The following is an 18,454-nucleotide window of genomic DNA, read 5'->3' on the forward strand; positions in this document are numbered from 1 at the left end:
ATTTTTGTTGGCCGTTACGATGTTGTTATGACTGTAGGTATGTTGAAATATTTTGTTTTTAAGTTCATTGCTAACAGATATTAATTCATGAATATTTGAAATTGTTACCTTTTTTGTTTGAGATTGATGATTCCTTTTGTTTTTCCCCGATGAAAATTAATCAGAAGATCTCTTTGTACACAATGTTTTTTGCCGTATCTTCAGCTGGACATTGTATGTCGTTGATTAGCACCTTTAGTCCTTTTTTGTTCGTGACTCTAGATAACGCTACATATAGTTGTCCATGGCAGAATACCTGTTTAGGTAAATATAGCCCGACTTTGTTTAGTGACTGGTCTTGGCTCTTATTGATTGTCATTGCGAAGCAGACTGATAAAGGATATTGTCTTCTTTTCAGCATGAAAGGCCACTTAGAATCGTTTGGTGACATGATGATTCGAGGTATGTATACTTTATCGCCCACATGTGTTCCTGTAATTAGTTTTGCCTCGATGTATTTATTTCCAAGTTGAGTGATTGTCATTCTTGTTCCATTGCATAAACCTGCTAACTGGTTGATGTTTCGAAGGAGCATCACCGGCAAGCCAACTTTCAGCTTCAGCTCATGGTTTGGTATTCCAGGGAACTTCAAGCTGTTGAGAAATTCCGTAGGGTACATATGCTCAATTTCGTTACTGTTTGATGTTGCTTTGCAAACGGTGTCGGAGCTATGGTATGTTACTTCTTCACCTTCTATTTGGCTCATAATGTACTCATTTATCTCCTCGACTGTTTCATTTCTTGGGCATAGTATGGCTCTTTCTTCTAGGAATTTTGGGTCTCGGTAGTTCGCCAGTAAGTTTTGGTACGTGCTTTTGACGATTGCGTCTTTGGGGTTGCCTCCTTTTTGTAGAAGTAGGTCGCTTGGTATTTTGATCCATTCTTCTCCTTCATCTGATGTTGTTTTTCCATCACCTATATTTAGTATTCATTCACCGAATTGTTGCACATCCTGTTATTCCGTTATGTTGTGAGATGTGCAGGTGAGCCTCATGTTTTTTGTTAAAATGTAAATTTCAAAGTGTTGCCACAAATATGAACGCTTGATGGATGCGTTCACTATGTGTTCTCTCCTTCCCTTTGTCACCACTGGTAGAATTTGTCGGAAGTCTCCCCCCAGCACTACAGTCATGCCACCGAATGGTTTTTTGTCGCTGTTATTGTTGGTAAACCTGAGTATATCTCTGAGGCTTTTGTCGAGTGCTTCGAAACAATTTCTGTTCGCCATTGGAGCCTCATCCCACAATATCAGTGATGTCTTCTTTAGGAGCTCAGCTAGATGGGAACCTTGCTTGATTTCACATGTGGATTCATCTGTTATGTTAATGGGAATGTGAAATTTGGAGTGTGCTGTTCTCCCATTGTAGAGCAAAAGAGCAGCTATGGCGCATGATGCTACTGCAAGTACTATCTTCCCTTCATATCGTAGTTTCGTCGTGATTGCTTTCCATAGATATGTCTTTCCCGTACCGCCGTAGCCTTCGACAAATATTTGCTTTCCCAGATTATTGTCGATTGATTCCATTATTGCGTCGTATGCTTTTTTCTGTTCAGGATTTAGATTGTTGAGTATGTTGAGATGCTCATTCTTCAAGAGGTCCATGTCGTAGTTAAGCTCTTCGTTTATCAATCGATTCCCAAGTTGTTCTAGCTCATCTGCGTTTGGCAGTTCTATTCCTGAGTAGTCCTTTAGTGACTTTCCTGCTTGTCGCATTATTTTCTCTATTTCGATCAAAGTATATGATTTCTTCTGGGATTCTGTCAGTTGCAGTGTTGGAAAATTTAGGATTAGTCTTCTCTTGTGTTGGATGTCTTCGGACAAAGCTTCCCAAGTAGACTCCCATAGTCTTTTGGGTTCAGTAACTTCACAGTGGGATAATATGGTGGTGAATAGCTGGCGTAGCTTTGTTCCGGTTGCCCAGTTAGCTGCCTCATTGATGCATTCTATCCATTCTTTGTCGTCATCAAGGAATCCCATCGCCTGGCATGCTGATTTAAATGTTGGATGAACAACTCCATTTATTGTTCTTATGTCTTCGTATGTTTTGCATCCTTTGATAGTGTTTAGTAGCATCCTGAGATAGTATCTTTCTCCACTTGCAGGATGTGCATAGTATATCCTTCAGATTGCATATCCTTTTTTCCTCTTTTTCCATTTGTTATCTTTAGCGATCCAGACCCATTTAGTAGGGAAATCTGCATATGTTAATCTTCTTGCTTCTTCGTACTCCTTGTTCGCCTCCATCCATTCAGTAAATTTAGTTTTCTTCACTGCCTCCCTTCTTAGTATCTTATCAATATCAGTCGAATCTAGAAAAATAACTTGTTGCTCATTCTCTAGATGAAAATTTAGCCTCTCAACAGGCGGATCTCGATAACTTAGTTCAAACTGGAATAACCGCCAACATGCTTCAGTTGATGATATGTATCTCATTTGTAGGTATTTCTTAATCTCGTCAATTTCGTTGTTCGATTTGTCCTTATCCTTTATTAGTCCTACTACATAGTCATCGCCTTTGTGAATGTACTTGATTAAGTATTTGATCGACCTAGACCTGTTGCACCACTCGACATTTATGTGAGCTTGAAACTTGACCAATAGATTCCTGTTGTAGGGCACGGCAAATCTGTTGTCTAGTGTTGTATTTCCTTTTCTGATTTCTCTCCCATTGTCTTGTCTCTTGTATATTGGAAAATCATCTTCATCGATTGTAGTATCTGAGTTGTATCTTTTTGGAAAGTGCTTGTTGCATCTATTGTCCATCATACATGAAGAATTTGGGTTTGCTTCTCCACATGGGCCATGCATCATGAAATTCTCAACAGCTGCATAGGCTTTTGGGTCTTCATTCTTGTTTGGGATTTCAGCACATATTATATCGTCGATGTGTGTTGGATCATGGAACTTGCTCTTGTCTTTAAGAAATACCAATATGTGGGCGTGCGGGAGTCCTCTTTTCTGGAACTCTATTGTGTAGAGAACTGCATTGGAATTTCAATTTCAAAGTAGTTAGTTTAGTTTGTTTGTTTTTTAAATTTTAATAAAATGAACATGTCATTTTATTTTTTATGGCACATACCTGATGTAGTTTCTCCGAAGTGTTTTCCTTCCACTATGTCTCTTAGTAGCTCTCTTAGTTTTATCATGAAGACTCGGTCTATAATTTCTGGTCGATCTGCTGGTTTTTGTTTGCTTCCTGTTTCATCTAGCATATACTGGATTTCTGGCCACTTTGCGTTGCATGTGAATGTTATAAAAAGGTTTGGGTATCCTGCCCAACGGCATATCGCCATTGCATCTTGGAAGTTTTGGAGCTTGTTTCTTATGCATCCTGTGAAAGTCAAGGGTAATACTATCCTTTTTCCAACATGCTCTGTCCGATTGTCCCCACGTTCAATTGCATCTTGCAAGCCGCTGTACAGTGCTGTCCTTAACTTTCCTTGATTTTGTCTTATCCAATTAAGCCTGTTTTGTTCGATACATGTGAAAACATCAACCCAGAATTGTAGAGATAAATGTCCTGACATTAGCAACGCAATCGATTGTTGACGACGATGGTGAAGATAATATGCATAGTATTCATGCATAGTTACATAGTTCCTTTTGTAGATAACTCCTTCCTTTTGTTTGTATGGTATTTCAAGTTTGAATCCATCTTCTCCATATGGGTATAGCAGTGGGTATTGCAGTGACATGAGCTTTGGATGAGTTTCTTATATTCTTTGAGGCCTCATATCTTTGAACTCAATAATTATATCACGTCCCTCAGTCTCGTTTGTTGGATCTTTGACGACTAGTGCGGCAACCTCAGATGCTGATGGCAAGCCGTGTGTACCATTTCTATTTGGTTGTGCTATTAGCTTCAGAGTGTAATCATGATAGTCAAGGTTTTTGAACCTGTCTCTTGCCATTCGAAATGATTGAGCTAGAATATTGTTCTCATCAAGCATGTTTTGAAGGCTGGCGACGATGTTTGGATCAACCGGTGTTTTCCCCTCGCCACTTCTCGATGCGCTTATTCTGTTTTCCACCTCATTGTCTGTGTCATATATGTATAGCTACGCCCAGCATGGCTTGGTGCCTTCTTCAGGTAGAAGAGTTCCAATGTGATGATAGTTCTGGCCATGCATGCGAAAAACGTATGGTCCATATCCTTTGTTTATTTCTTTATCCACAACTCCTCCTGTGGATGTGAATGAGAACATTGAGTTGTAATTCCTGATGTTTTCTCTGAAGTTTTTTGAAACTGTTCCTTTACCTGTTAACAGGTTTTCAAGGTAAGGTGGAGGCTTCTTGTATGGAGGCAAATTGATTTTTCCTTGTTTGCAACATATTCCAAAAGCTGGCTTTGTAGTTGATCTTTTGGGTTTTAGTCGTTCCTCGTACCATAGCAAAGCATTGCAATAGTTGCATCTGTATGTTGGTTTTCCAAAGTTCCATATCTCACTATCGACTTCTGATGAATTTGCGCTAGTAGATTGGCTGTTGGTCTCTTCATCTACCTCCCTATTGTCTATTCTTGCACGCTTTGCTTCCTTCTTTTGTTGAAGTATTTCTTTTCTCTTCTTTCTTGCCAATCTTGCCTTTGTTTTCTTTGTTTCATCTGTAGTCATAGCTCTTTTTTTCATCTTTTTTAGTTCCATTTGTTCTTTCCTCCTCTTTCTAGAAAGTGATGCTTGTTCTTTTTGCTGGTTTTCCATTGGCAGCTTGATTGAGCCTGATTGAGATATGAACATTTGTTAATATAAACTTAGTATCTGACGGATTGTTGTAGATTGCGTTGGAAGAAGAATTCGTCTAATAAATCATTAAACACAGATTTATCATAGTATTCCAATAAGAGTGAACATGTTTGCCTACCTTTTTTTTATAATATTTATTTTTATTGGTCTAAGTAGCAGTGTTTTAGGCTAAATAGTGACCATTTCTTTTTTCACTTGACGATGCAAGAAAAAAGGTTGATAGGTGCAATATCATAGAAGCTGTTATGCATTTACTGATGCCAATTTTGGTTTAATCGGCCATACTAAGTGATTGGGCACAAAGAAGCTTAGGTTGTTGTTATATGCAGCCATGCTTCTTTAGTTTATTTATCCCCTTCTAATCATATTCAGATAATGCCATAATGGTACGTATGTGTAGCTTCTTACTGACAATCACTTTTGCCATTTGGGATGCAGGAAACCTTCTAATTATTTCCTACAATGGTACTATTGTTTTTTAATTGTTAGTTATAGTTGCTTCATTATAACTATCATTGAGAGTATTGTCTTCAAAAGATTGGGCAAACAACTTCAGTTACAGAGAGAGATTGCCAAGTCAAAATTGCATGACAATTGAAGCAAGAAAAGTAGAATATCGGTTAATTAGGAAAGTAGAGTCTGATAATTATCACCTCTTTTTTTTTATGAAGAGTATATGTTCAATACTGATTGAGCAATATCTATATGGAAATTTGAATTCTTGATTGTTCTCGTAAATTCTTGATCTGTAAAAAAGTATATTCAATACACTTTGGTAATTAGAAAAGCATATAAGGATTAGTTCAAAATATATGGAATAATTGAAGATAAAAATACCGTTACAATTTCTTTTTGTTTGCCAGGCGTTGGTGCTGACCCTTGAATAAAAGCACAATATGAGTTGTGGCTGGATTGCAGGACTGTAAAAAGAAAATAGAAATAGTATGCGCAATTTGTGTAGGACCTGGGACTTGGCAGCTTGAGCGGTTGAGCCTAAAGACACCACACCAAGGAGCGACACCACACCAAGGAGCGCATGAAGCAGTGAGGGCGCAAAAAAAAATGCACCTGCCTCTCCCAATGTCGAGTACATGTATAAGTATATGTATAGCTGTTTTCCTGATCCAGTATTGGCTTAACTTCGATTCAGAGTACTGGCTTAACTTCGATTCGGAGACGTATCCTACCCTCACGCCCTTATCCACCCACTACCGCCCCTCACCCCCTCCACTCAGAATACTTCATTGCTCACCATCTCCACTCAGATCCGCTGAGATCCACGCCTCTTGCTTCACTCAGGCGAGGCCTCCTCCCGTCCTGGCGCCCGCTATTGCCCCTCACCCCCTCCACTCAGAAGAGTTCGCTGCTCACCATCTCCACTCAGATCCGCTGAGATCCACGCATCTTGCTTCACTTCGGCGAGGCCTCCTCCCGTCCTGGTGTTCCTCCCTTCTAATAAGGTATGCACTTGACAGAGACATTCATCTAGACTTCGATTTGTTTCCGATTCACCATCTCAGTCGACGGACTGGCCTTCCAGCATCCCTTTGCTGCCTCCTCCCCGTTCTACTCCACCTCCTTCTAGGTGCTGGTCCGCTGCTAACAGGGCACCCACCTCCACCGACGGACGCCCGTCGTTCGGGGATGCGGTGGTGGAGTCGACCCTATTCCCGTAGCTCCACACCATCGAGAGCAGCAACCCCGTGCGAGCCAACACTGTCTTCCTATTGCCTTCCGTGGGCTGTTTGATGCCTCGCCGCTCCAGTCCAAGGTGAGCAAGCAGCGAAGTTCAGCCTTATTGTTTTATATGTCACTGAGCAACAGAAAGAGCTAGATGGTCATCTCCCTGTACGGTTATGACTTATGATTGTTTGATCTTTACTCTGATTGCTAGTATTGCATGTCATAAGAAATGAATGTACTTTGCCAATAGTAGTTCATACACACTCTTGTGCTCTATTTCGGTAAGTTATTGGTGGAATTTGGAAAGCCCACAGAACCCCAATTTAGCTAAAAAAGATTCAGATAAAAAATTAGAATTATAATATTTAATTCCTTGCTTCAATGGAAGTAGTGGTGCTCAAAATGATGGTTTTATCTCCTTGAAGAGAAAAAATTTCATTTCCAAAAAGAGTAGATTTTTTTGAAACTGAATAGGAACAGCAATAATTCTTTTTTGGTGACGGATAGAAAATGTAATTAAAATATTTATTTCCTTGCTTCAATGGAAATAGTGGTGCTCAAAATGACAGTTTTAGTTCTTTGAAGAAAAAATTCGGTCAATGCGTTGCAGTTTCTTGGATTAAAAGATTTCAATAGTGTCATCTATGAGAGATTGCTATTATTGTGGAGCTTGAGAGAGTGTTATAATCTATCTTTTAAGTTCAAGACCTACTTTCAAGCACTCCTAGAAAGCTTTAGTACATGTAAAACAAAGTCCATTTTCAATTCCAAAGAATTAATTCGTTGAGTTCATTTCCAGGTTTGAGTTTTGGAAGCGATGCATACAAGTTAGTCATGTATCACCATTGTGATATACTATCCAATAGAAACAAAGGAATAATAGGTTCTTTATCTCAGCACTCACATTAGCAGTATGATGAGTTATTTCCCTTCTATGCACATAGGATATTTTTCTGTGGAATGGGAACTATGGTGCTCTAATAGTACAATTGTTGTTCTAACTTCAAAGTTGTGGGAAATTAGTAGCTTGATTGATTCTTATTGCTGGACTGCTCTTAATAACTCAATTTTTAATTTTGTTCCTGAATAAGTTCTGAAGAAGAAGAAGAAGAAGAAGAAGAAGAAGAAGAAGAAGAAGAAGAAGAAGAAGAAGAAGAAGAGGATGCTGAAGAGGGGGAGAGTGCTTGCCGCGAGCTCAGTTCCGCTCCGGTGGAGCAGAGCGGCAAGGTGCTCAAGAGAGGTCAGGTAGGGGTCCGGGAGTAGCAGGGGGAGGTTGGCCGAGGTGAGGTGCGATGTGGCTGTCGCGGAGAAGCCTGCTAGGGAGGAGCCGAGGAGGTGACCGAGGAGAAGTTCGAGTAGCACGTGAAGGTGAGACATGGACACCATTCATATATGTAATTCAAGTTGTTTCAGATGGGATTTGTCAATCAGTGTTGTTAGGATTTTCAGGTGCAGAGTCGTACCTTCCTTTTCAATTATGTATACATCGATGTGTATAAGTATGGTTTAGGCAAAAATGCGATGTTCTGTGTAATTGTTTTATTGTTTTTCTCTAATGTGAAATGGATTACTCTTCAGGAGAACAAAGACCTTGGGGCTGACAACACTCTAATTGGTCAGTTTGGTGTTGGATTTTACTCAGCTTTTCTTGTAGCAGAGAAGGTATGCAGTATTTCTTGGATGTTATCTTTGTAAAATATTCTGCATGCAACACATTTTTATTCTTTTTGCACACAAGCTCAGATTGTTAACATTTTCTTAAACACATCGCAGGTTGTGGTGTCCACTAAGATCTCAAAATCAGATAAACAATATGTGTGGGAAGCCGTGGCTGACAGTAGATCTTATGTCATTAAGGAGTAGACTGACTCCGAGACTTCTATAGCCTGATGATTAGTATGAGTTTGCAGACCCTTCAAGGATTCAAGGCTTAGTTAAGAACTACTCTCAGTTTGTATCTTCCCCCATATACATGTGGCAGGAGAAATCAAGAACTGTTGAGGTAAGATTTTGATGTTCTGCTTGCTTATTCTGTTGAGTACTAAGAAATTAGAGGTGGTGGGTTTACCTGATTGTTTGGATGATTTGGTCAAATATGTATGTTCTATTTGCTTCAAATGAATATCAGTGTACGTGTGATTTGTAAACAATGCATGCTACAGCTGATTTTTTACATATCATAAGTACTTAACATTAATAAGATGTCTGACTCAGGTTTCCCATTATCTTATAATATGTTTGTCGGGTAAAACTTATAGTACATGCATCGACTATTTTAACTTCTTCAAGCTGAAGTGACATGAAAAATTATTCAAATAATGTATTAATATAAACTAAAAATATTTCTACTTCTTTTAGGCTACTTTCCCAAAGTGCTTCCTGACATCTCCTAATCCTAAGATGTGTATCTCGCAGGTTTTTTCCTTGCTCTTGTTGATTTGTATTGAATTGGCTGCTCCACTTGATTTGTTGATTTGTATTCTTTCTGCACTGGTATGTGGCTCTCCTCATTGCATTCTTTGTCAAAGTCACTTACATTGATAATATCTTCATTCTCTTCATAACTTGTCTGCAAAATATTGTTAAAGTTAAAATATTTCCATCAACGATAAGATAAACTGCAAATTATATGTCCCTTAGAGTACCTGATTATTTGAAATTTTTGGATTGCTGATCTTATCTGATGTTGTTTCACAGTTCAACTTTCTCTTTTTTTAATTTTCGAGCAGTTTGATGATTTCTATTTTCACCAATTTCCCTTTGTTGTTCCTACAAAAACATATCAAAAATATTATACAATTACATATTGACTAATAAATATGAAATATGATGTTATGTTTCTTTGGCGTACTTCATTGTTATAACAATCTGATTCCCTCTGCATGTAAATGTCATCCTGTAATCAATAGTAAAGAAGCATTGTTAGTGTTATTTGTAATTATGAAAAAATAAACTAATATGTAAAATGGCTGAATATTTGAAATTATTGTCTACAATGCAACCTTTCTTTCTTTATGTTTTCCGTGGAAAATATTTTTCTTTGACCTTTTGGCTGACTTCAAGATAACTTGATTATCATCCCTTAGAAATTCAGAATCATCGATGCCTTCTTCCTACAAATAAAACACACGCACACATAGACAAAAATACTTGTTAAATTCTAAATACCTATTAAAGCAACATGTAAAATGAAAATGTTATTTATTCTGGTACCTCATTAGTTGAAGATTTTGCTTCCATCACAACCACTGAACCTTTTCTTTTTCCATACACAACTTTCCTTAATTTTTTTTCTGCCTTTTTGAATCTTTGTTACCATCCTTTACCATTTCACCAACATTTTGTTCTGCAACAACACGTTTCTTTTTTTCCCTGTTTATCTTTTTGGCCAATCTTATTTCCTCAACTTGATTATTCGAAAATTTCAATTCAAGCTCATCAATCTTTTTGGCCACTCTTGTGCCGATCTTAATGGATTTTTCTAATTCAACTTTCTTTTTGGAATGATTGTATTCAACGTCTAAAGCTTCATCAACTTGAGGTCTTCTCCTTAACAATTTTCCATCATCAATCTTACTTTTTTTGCTACAAACTGTAATATTATTTTCTTCTTCATCTGAGTCATCTTCGACAATCATTACTCTCTGTCTTCTTTGATTGACATCCTTGAGTTTCTTCGATGATGAAAATTTTCCTTTACATTTATTGTAATCCATGTTGCTTATATCGCTATCTTCCAATAATTCAACATGTGTCACTATGTGTGAAGTCTTTATGGTTGGTGAATTCTTGATGTTTAGTTCCTGCTAAGCAAAACAATCAGAAAAGACATAAGGAAAATGAATTAAAAATAGAAAAAAAAATCGCCCATTACCTCTTCATTTTTCTTTGTTGAATATTCCAATTCAAGCTTTTTGTCGGGTACAAATGTTCTTTTAACTAAATAGTATGCTTTTCCTTCAGTCAAATTCTGGTTGCTGAGTTTGAATCGAAAAATAAATGATTTTCCACATAACTCATGTATAATCTGTGGAACTTCTTCAGATTTTCCATTATGTAAATCTAGCAAATCCGTGATGGTTGTCTTGAGCATTCTTCGTGCTTCATCGTCAAATATACTACAGGTGGTAGTTGCAGTGTGATCACTAATTTGGAGTTGGATCCAATACCTAACATAACATGAATGTTAGGGCTATGAAATAAAAATATTTAAAAAATTTAGTACAGTATCAATACCTAGGAGTTGTTGTTTCTGGTTCTAAATTGCATTTATTGCAATAATACTTGTTCTCTATCTTAATACACATTTTGTTGCAAACTTTGCATGACATGTACCACCAAGAATAATTATCTAATTTATCAATCGTAGCTCTTGACGTAAATACAAAATCCTACAATGTGAAAATCAGATGTTAGTCTTTTAAATATTTTAAAATATGATGCACATTAAATCAATATAAAAAACAGATATATGAACTCTATGTTGTACCTGATCTGTTGGGTTGTCATGTCTCATTTGTGTAATTTCCAATAAAGTTCTTCTGTTATAAAACATTTGCTCTTTTATTGTACCTTGTGTACTTTTATCTACCTCCATCAATTTTGCTACATTTTCTTCATTTTGGAGACTATAAAATATAAAGCATTAGGACAAAATAAAAAAAAATTAGCTGTGCATTGAAACTTGGAAAAAAAGACATCATTTCACATACCTGTCAATAAGCTCCAAAGTTTTTGGTATATCTAGATTTGTATATAATCTTGTGCCATTGCCTGATTTTAGAAATAGCATGTCTATTTTTAAAAATATTAATATGTTAGTGTTTCTAAATTTGCAAATATAATGATACATAGTAAATAAATTGAAAATACCTTGAAGTCCATCCACCATTGTTGATGTAACTATTAAGACTGTTTGCTTCCCAATAAGATCTTCAGTCAAAGAATGAGCTAAGTTCCCCCATAATGTTATCCTGACTTTATGATCCTGAAATTTTGGTGCAATATTATACAATTTTTATTTTAAATTGCAAACAATCAATCACATCATTTCCAATAAAATAAGAATGAAGACAATTTAACATGCTTACTTTGCTATCAAAAGTTCTATCTCGCGAATGTCCCTTTGTCGTGGATTGGCGGTGTTTTTCATTATCATTCTAGTTTCTACTTTCTTAATTTTTATGAGTAATCCAATAACATCTGCAAATTTAGAAAACAAAAATTTAAATTAAAAATAATATAAAATAGATAGATAGATTTTTATATTATAAAAAAACATAACGGTAAACTTACCGGAGCATTGCTTATCACTATTTCTCCGCTCTAGCAGTATATCTCTAGAGGCAAACTCAAAATAATAGTCCTGATACTCATTTGATTGTTCTTTCAATTTCGTGACATTTGTATTGTAAATGAATACTATTTTAAGTGTATTCTTAACTGGACGGTACCTAGTGTCTTCTTGGACTTTGAAATTGCTAAGTGCATAGATACAACCCTCGTTTAGCTTTGGTTTAAAACTGTTGATCAGGTTCTTCTATATAGTAGCGTGAATTGTTTCACCCTGTGAAACAAATATTAATTTCGCAATGATCAGTAAAATTAATAACTAAAAGGAAAATGACATACCAAGGTGTTTTAAATATTAAGTGTTACAGCAATACCTGATCATCCATAAGAATCATATCTAAGCTCATAAGTTCCTCAGTTGCAAAATTAATTGACTCCCACATTCTAATCACTTTCACTTTAATTTTCCATGCTTGTCCACATGTTGTCAACTGACTCAATTTTTTTTATGTCATAGTGCGGAATCCTGTGAAAAAATGCAGATATGACATATAGGATATGATATGATACTGTCTATACTTACCAATATTTAGCTATACTGTTGCAAAACTGAATTTCATAATGCATTCCCTCAGGAGTAAGAATGTTATCACTTGCACTTGTGTTCATCTGAAGGAACTGATATGTTGCAAAACTGAATTTCAATATGTTTGCGCTTAATAGTTAGAAGAATTCTAGGCATTTATAGGTGTACTAATTGTACAAACACACTTTTGCTTTATATGCTATTACATGACCTCAGAGTGAATGAATGGAGATCAATTACAAAGGAATGTTGATGTTCAAAAAACAATCAAAGGAACCTTATGAGCGGCAAAACTGAATTCCATAATGCATGCCCTTAGGAGTAAGAATAATTGTAGGTATCTATGTGTTCACTAATTGTAAAAGCAAATTTTAACTTTAAATGTTATCACTTGCACTTGTGTTCATCTGAAGTAACTGATCTGTTGCAAAACTGAATTTCAATATGTTTGCGCTTAATAGTTAGAAGAATTCTAGGCATTTATAGGTGTACTAATTGTACAAACACACTTTTGTTTTATATGCTATTACATGACCTCTGAGTGAATGAATGGAGATCAATTACAATGGAATGCTGATGTTCAAAAAACAATCAAAGAACCTTAGGCCGCTAAGCGATGGCAATATACAGCTATGAGTAATTAAACATTGAAGTTGTCAAGTTACTACAATGATTAACATATGTTTCAGTGTCAGAATGCTAAAGGCAATATACATCTATAAGTAAGTAATTTTGTGTCTAATTTTTGGTCAAAACTAATTTCAGAGAATTCATCTTTTACTTATTCAAATAAACTTACCGATCAACAGGCAGAAGCTGGAAGGCCACCAAACAAATAAAAAGCCAACTGATCAGGATGCTATACTATAGCAGCCAGATGATGGTACAGCCAGGTTGATTCCGATGAAAAACTTGGACGGAGGTGAGATTCAGAAAAACCGGCACAAAAACCAATCTGACAAAAATAATCTGACTGATTCTTCTGCAATGCAGAACCAATGAAAACCCATCAATGACTAATGAGGGTCGACAAAGATTACGAACCTAGCAAGAAACCTGCAGCACCAATGCAGATTGACGGAGAAATAAAAGCAATGCAGAATTTCATCATATCTTTTTTAATATATAGGTCTCTGAACCAAACATCCTTTGAACCATATAATAGTCAGAAACCGATTCGAATACATGTCTACCGTCAAACAAAATTAGCACGATCGAACTTGGACTCTTAAACCAATTCAGTTACATGTGCTTACCGTCAAAAAAGAAATCAACATCGAACTTGACTCTGAAACCCAGTTACGTGTGATTACCGACAAAAAAATAATCACGTGGTTACTATCAAAAAAGAAATCAACATGGAACCTGGACTCTTTGATTGTGCTTACCGTCAAAAAAGAAATCAACATCGAACTTGACTCTGAAACCGAATCAGTTACGTGTGGTTACCGACAAAAAAATAATCATTCAGTTACACGTGGTTACTATCAAAAAAGAAATCAACATGGAACCTGGACTCTTTGATTAAAAAATTTGTGGTTAAGGTCTTGATCTTTTTTTTTAACTCTTTGAATAAATTTAAACCGTTAGATGTTCATAATAATGAGTGGTTAGATCTTTTTCTTTTTTTTCCCGATTAATGTGGTAATTTTATGGTATTGAGAGCAAACGTGGAAGCTCCTTTTGCACTCAAATATTAATAGATAAGGATGACATAGACTTATAGTCGTTTTTCATCTAAGCTTATGAGATTTTATCATTATATGATTTTCCATAGAGCTAAGAAGTAGCCATTCAGTGATTTCTTGTTTTTCTTATATATTAAATTTATTTTTCGCCGGAAAACGACTCCAGTAGAAAACGATTGGTCTTTCTACTCTACTCCTTATAAATTTGACGAAAGTCCTATAATGATCATGACCCTGGATCATTACATTGGTCAAAACTTTGCTTTCTGACTGCTTTCCAAGTGACAATTCCCTGCGACTGCTACGGCTTTCGCAGTGTGCCGTGATGCCATAGCTATCCAACAAGAAAAAAAAAACCTTCGGATCCAGTCGCTGTCCTGCTACTGCTACTGCTACTGGAATTGCATGGAACCGGCAAACATAGCCATCTGGTACTGGAATTGTCAGCTTGCATCTAAAGTCTCGATGCTCTCTCAGGATCAAGACAAAAGCGACTTCATTACACGGCTGCACGTACACGGTCTCGGACTTATAATTCCCGTTGGTTCCTGTTAATCCATACAAGTTTAACGTATCATTTTCTTTGGAAAGAACATGTTCTCGTTAGCTAGTCCTGGTGCCGTGGAGAGTGGAATTCCGTTAGACTTATATGGTACTTTTGTTTTCGTTTACATGTCACCATTAATTTTTTATAATAATTTTATTTTTTTATTTTTTATATAAACAGTTTATAAAAGTTTTAGATATTTGTGAACTTTTCGTAGAAACAAAGTTGTTACAGTCCATTAATGGCGATAAGTAAATGGAAACGGATACAGTACCTTAGAAAAAATTTCTATTGCCAATGTATTATTGTACACGATGAAGCTTATAAATTTTTTAATTTTTTTTCTTTCTATGAAAATTTGACTCTAGATCTGTCACTATATGTCGGCTACTGTAGAAGAGTACAGGAGTTCTAAGGCTTTTATACTGTTATACGATAACTATATACCCTTTTCTTTAGTAGGCTTGTTACTTTTCCTGAGGTATGCTCCATTCCACTCCACTAACTTAGTAACAAAAGAAAAAAGAAGCAGGAACCGGAGTACAAATGACGGGCCTAATTAACCATTATAATTTTTTACGGGCCAGGCCCACCCGTTGACTCTGATCTGTTGAGCCAGGCCCACCCGTTGAATTTTTGATCTGTTGAGCCAGGCCCATCCGTTGACTCTTTGATCTATTGAGCCAGGCCCCGAAATAGAAAACAGTAAACGGGTTACGCGCCAAGTTTGCTCGTTTTACGGTTTTACCCCTCCACCGCCTCCCCCAGCCTCCGCTTCTCCTCTCCTCTCCTCTCCTCTCGACGCGGCCTAGGGTTTCGCTTCACCGCCGCCTCGCCGTCGTCAAGGCAGCGTTCGGCCCCGCCTCTCGCCACCTCCTCGTAGTCTTCGATGCAGGATTCGTCACCGTGCTCTCATCGTCTTCGGGGCTGGACTCGACCCCGCGCTCTCCCCGCCTCCTCGCCCTCCTCGAGGTAAGATTCCTCCCCTCCTCTGGAGTCTCGACGACTCGTGCTATTCACCTTCTCCTAGTTAATTACCGTCCTCTCGGTTTTTGTGCAATCCCTTCCTTTCCCTGGCGATCAAGGGTTATTGGCTTGTCGTCGCGGCGCCGCGAATTCGCCCGTGGCTTGGCGCTGCGTTCGTGTGATTTTGGCGTATGTTATGCAAAGACGGGGTAGTTTGCTGCTTTGTTTCTTTGTGCATTTTTTAGTTTTCCATTGCTCGAATTTGGTGCGGGCTCTCATGAACCGTGTGATGCGATGACGCGAGAGGTAGGAACTAGGAACTGGTACTTTGGAGAGAATTTCGGTGGTGCAATATGATTAGTGAGGGTTGCGTCAGGTTGGGTTACGTTTGATGTGCTGGGGCTCGTTGGATTCTGCGAGTTTGTGGGATTTTTGGGGTTGAGCTCTGCAAAAAAAAATTATCGGACGTCCTTTTTTATCGATTTGGTGTGCTATGTAGGGTTTGGTAGTCTCCTATTCTTACGTGAGGGGGTGTAACTGGTGCTTTTCGTTAGGTTTTATATGGATGTGTGTGGTTTTCCGGGTAATTCAATTGTTAGGCTGTAGTTGCAGGTGCCTGCATTCATCAGACGCATGACGGCGACGCAAGTTGGCGCTGCCGCTCCGCGCGGTGGGGGATCTGGCGGCCGCGGCTGAGGTCTTGTGGGAGGAGGTAGCAATCATCACCCAGTGCCTGTTGCTCGGTGAGCCTCTTGGCATCTTCTTGTCCCTTGATGATGCGATGATAGCTCGAAGTTCGTGTGTGGCTGAAGGGGCCGATCGATTCTTTTTTCTTTTTTTGCCTGTTTGTTTCAAATACTGATCCATCTGGTATGATCTTGTTAAGCATGGTGCATGTTAGAAATTAACTTTAGAGGACAACCTGTTGTTCCTGCTCCTCCATCGCTGTGCATTGAACACTCAGTACTTAGGATTTCGTCTTTTTTATTTGGATGTAGGTTGACATAAAAAAAAATGGCATTAGATCCCTACTTTGCAGCAGTTTAATATGTGGACATGCCCTTGGAAGCTTCCTTTGGAGTTTGGACCTTAGTTTCTGAATCAATGACTATTCATGTGTTTCTTTCATATGACAGTAGCCTGGTCTATAGATTAGTCCATTGTTACACCAGTGTTTCATATGCTAGTTGCCTACTCTATAGATTCGCAAGTGTTAATCTGCACCTGCCAGAGCATGTGAATATTTCTCGCAGCATTCAGAGATGAAAGATATGATGATATTATGCAAACAAAGATCGATTTTGTATTCATCAATATTTGAATTAATGTATTAGTAATATATACTTCACTTCAATGGAATTGAACCAGTGTATTTTTTATGAACTAGCTGAGGTCTAGCGTTTCAAATTTGCGAGCCTATATTAGACATTCCATTAATGCTCAGTTTTGATTTTTGTTATGCTTCAGTATATCGTATCTTTGTACCAACTTTGGTATATGATCATAAACTTTTTCTCTAACTGAGGTTAATGACATCAATTAGGTGGGAAGTTGCCTCTTGATGATGCATCGGTTGGTGCTGTTCTTGCAGTCACTAAAAATGTGAAAAGATTGAGGAACCAGTTGGTTGCTTATATTAGCTGGGTGATGAGAGCAGGGAGAAGGGTCTCGTGCAGAGCTTTCCACCCTCCTCTGACCAGAAGGTAACTTATCTGAACATGTCTTGCCCACATCCTTCATCCTTGTACTGTTAACTTGGAATCCTGAATGTTTTGATTGATTGTCTCTGTTGTAGCTGGGCACTGATATTGAGCTCAAGTTACTGATGGGGGGATTTGTTGAAGTGCAAGCTTCTGCTGCAGGCTCGCAGGATAGCGTGCAATGGTGCTGTGCAGGCTTTAGTGCTGGTGCTAATTTGAACCACTTGTGGATTAAGGCAAAGAAGGACACCTGGAGCGTGGGTTCTTCTTTCCCCCTTAAGAAAGCAACGAACACCCTTCCTACTGTTTAAGTTGATGATGACTGCGAAGTGATTGATGAAGATAGCCTCTTGACTGAGGACTTGAAGAAACCACAACTCCCAGTTGGTACAGTCATAAAACCCTTATTTTGACATATGTTAAGATGTTCACTCTAGATTTACATAATAAAAGGTTCGTTCATGTTTCACCAGTTGGTGATTGTGAAATGGGGGCAACAAGGAACTGTACTTGTTTCATGCAAAAGATGGAGTAGCTAGAGCTCTCTGCAGAGTAGATCAATTACCCTCAGCTTGTGGCAGTGTGAGTTTTGCTTTTAACATTGCAGTGTCACTGGCGCTTTCATGCAAAAATCCATAGCTGTTGCATAGGTGCACTCAGGTTATTCATATTACTCCTTTATGTTCTCTGTTATCAATTGGGTTGGGTGATGCATTTCAGTGTGGTACCTGTCCATACAGAGGCCACTCGGTTCATGAGGGGATCAAGAATTCATTGATATGCTTTAGACTAACAATATGGGGATATGGTATTGAAATGTGGACGGAAATTATTTTTGTTAATCTTAACGTGTTACTGTAATTTCGATCAAATAAAGGTGAGGGGGGAGATGATTGGAGGGGCTGGCTATCGGTTAGGAGAGAGATGATTTGGAGGAGCTGGCTATCGGTTAGAGGAGATGATTGGAGGAGCTGGCTATAGGTTGAGCTGTTTGTATTTGAAAAGTTTGAACTGTAGGGACTATTCTTGAACTTGTTAAGTTTGGACTGCGCGGACTGTTCTTGGACTGTTGTATTTGAAAAGTTTGGTTCTGTAGTCTATGGACTGTTCTTACATATTTTAGAACTGCACGGATATTAACTTTATTGTGATCCATTGAATCCGTGCGCAGCAAACTTAGTCAGGCTTGATCATTTGTCAAGAGTGCTGC

At 37.9% G+C, this 18,454-nt stretch overlaps 2 protein-coding genes, 1 long non-coding RNA gene and 1 pseudogene across 5 annotated transcripts; 2 read left to right on the plus strand and 2 right to left on the minus strand.

The window, feature by feature from the left end:
* Nucleotides 1-994: 994 nt before the first annotated feature.
* Nucleotides 995-2,017, minus strand: LOC133907990 (uncharacterized). The gene has a single exon (XM_062350131.1). The coding sequence runs from the start codon at nt 2,015-2,017 to the stop codon at nt 995-997; it is 1,023 nt and encodes a 340-aa protein (XP_062206115.1).
* A 144-nt stretch (nt 2,018-2,161) lies between these two features.
* Nucleotides 2,162-3,333, minus strand: LOC133907991 (uncharacterized). Its single transcript, XM_062350132.1, has 2 exons — nt 3,120-3,333; nt 2,162-3,021 (listed from the first exon to the last, which is right to left on the minus strand). Exons 1-2 carry the CDS (start codon nt 3,331-3,333, stop codon nt 2,162-2,164), a joined length of 1,074 nt encoding a protein of 357 aa, XP_062206116.1.
* A 4,278-nt stretch (nt 3,334-7,611) lies between these two features.
* LOC133907492 (uncharacterized) lies at nt 7,612-13,527 on the plus strand. Of its 3 annotated transcripts, none has more exons than XR_009907968.1 (5): nt 7,612-7,914; nt 8,044-8,127; nt 8,239-8,467; nt 8,881-13,265; nt 13,337-13,527. It is a non-coding gene; the product is annotated as an uncharacterized LOC133907492 (long non-coding RNA). The 3 variants fall into 3 exon arrangements; XR_009907969.1 differs by having other exon boundaries at nt 7,612-7,833; nt 8,824-13,265; XR_009907967.1 differs by having other exon boundaries at nt 7,612-7,833.
* A 2,660-nt stretch (nt 13,528-16,187) lies between these two features.
* Nucleotides 16,188-18,439, plus strand: LOC133907992 (anamorsin homolog; annotated as a pseudogene).
* The last annotated feature ends 15 nt before the right edge of the window (nt 18,440-18,454 follow it).

Source organism: Phragmites australis, chromosome 24 (assembly GCF_958298935.1).
Source record: "Phragmites australis chromosome 24, lpPhrAust1.1, whole genome shotgun sequence".
NCBI classification, from domain to species: domain Eukaryota; kingdom Viridiplantae; phylum Streptophyta; class Magnoliopsida; order Poales; family Poaceae; genus Phragmites; species Phragmites australis.

What these genes read in the sequence shown, in the direction of transcription:
- LOC133907990 (XM_062350131.1), bottom strand. Translation starts at nt 2,017, where the DNA reads ATGGGATTCCTTGATGACGACAAAGAATGGATAGAATGCATCAATGAG.
- LOC133907991 (XM_062350132.1), bottom strand. Translation starts at nt 3,333, where the DNA reads ATGGCGATATGCCGTTGGGCAGGATACCCAAACCTTTTTATAACATTC. An exon ending in CTTCGGAGAAACTACATCAG is followed by an intron (nt 3,022 to 3,119) that starts GTATGTGCCATA and finishes ATTCCAATGCAG; the next exon opens with TTCTCTACACAATAGAGTTC.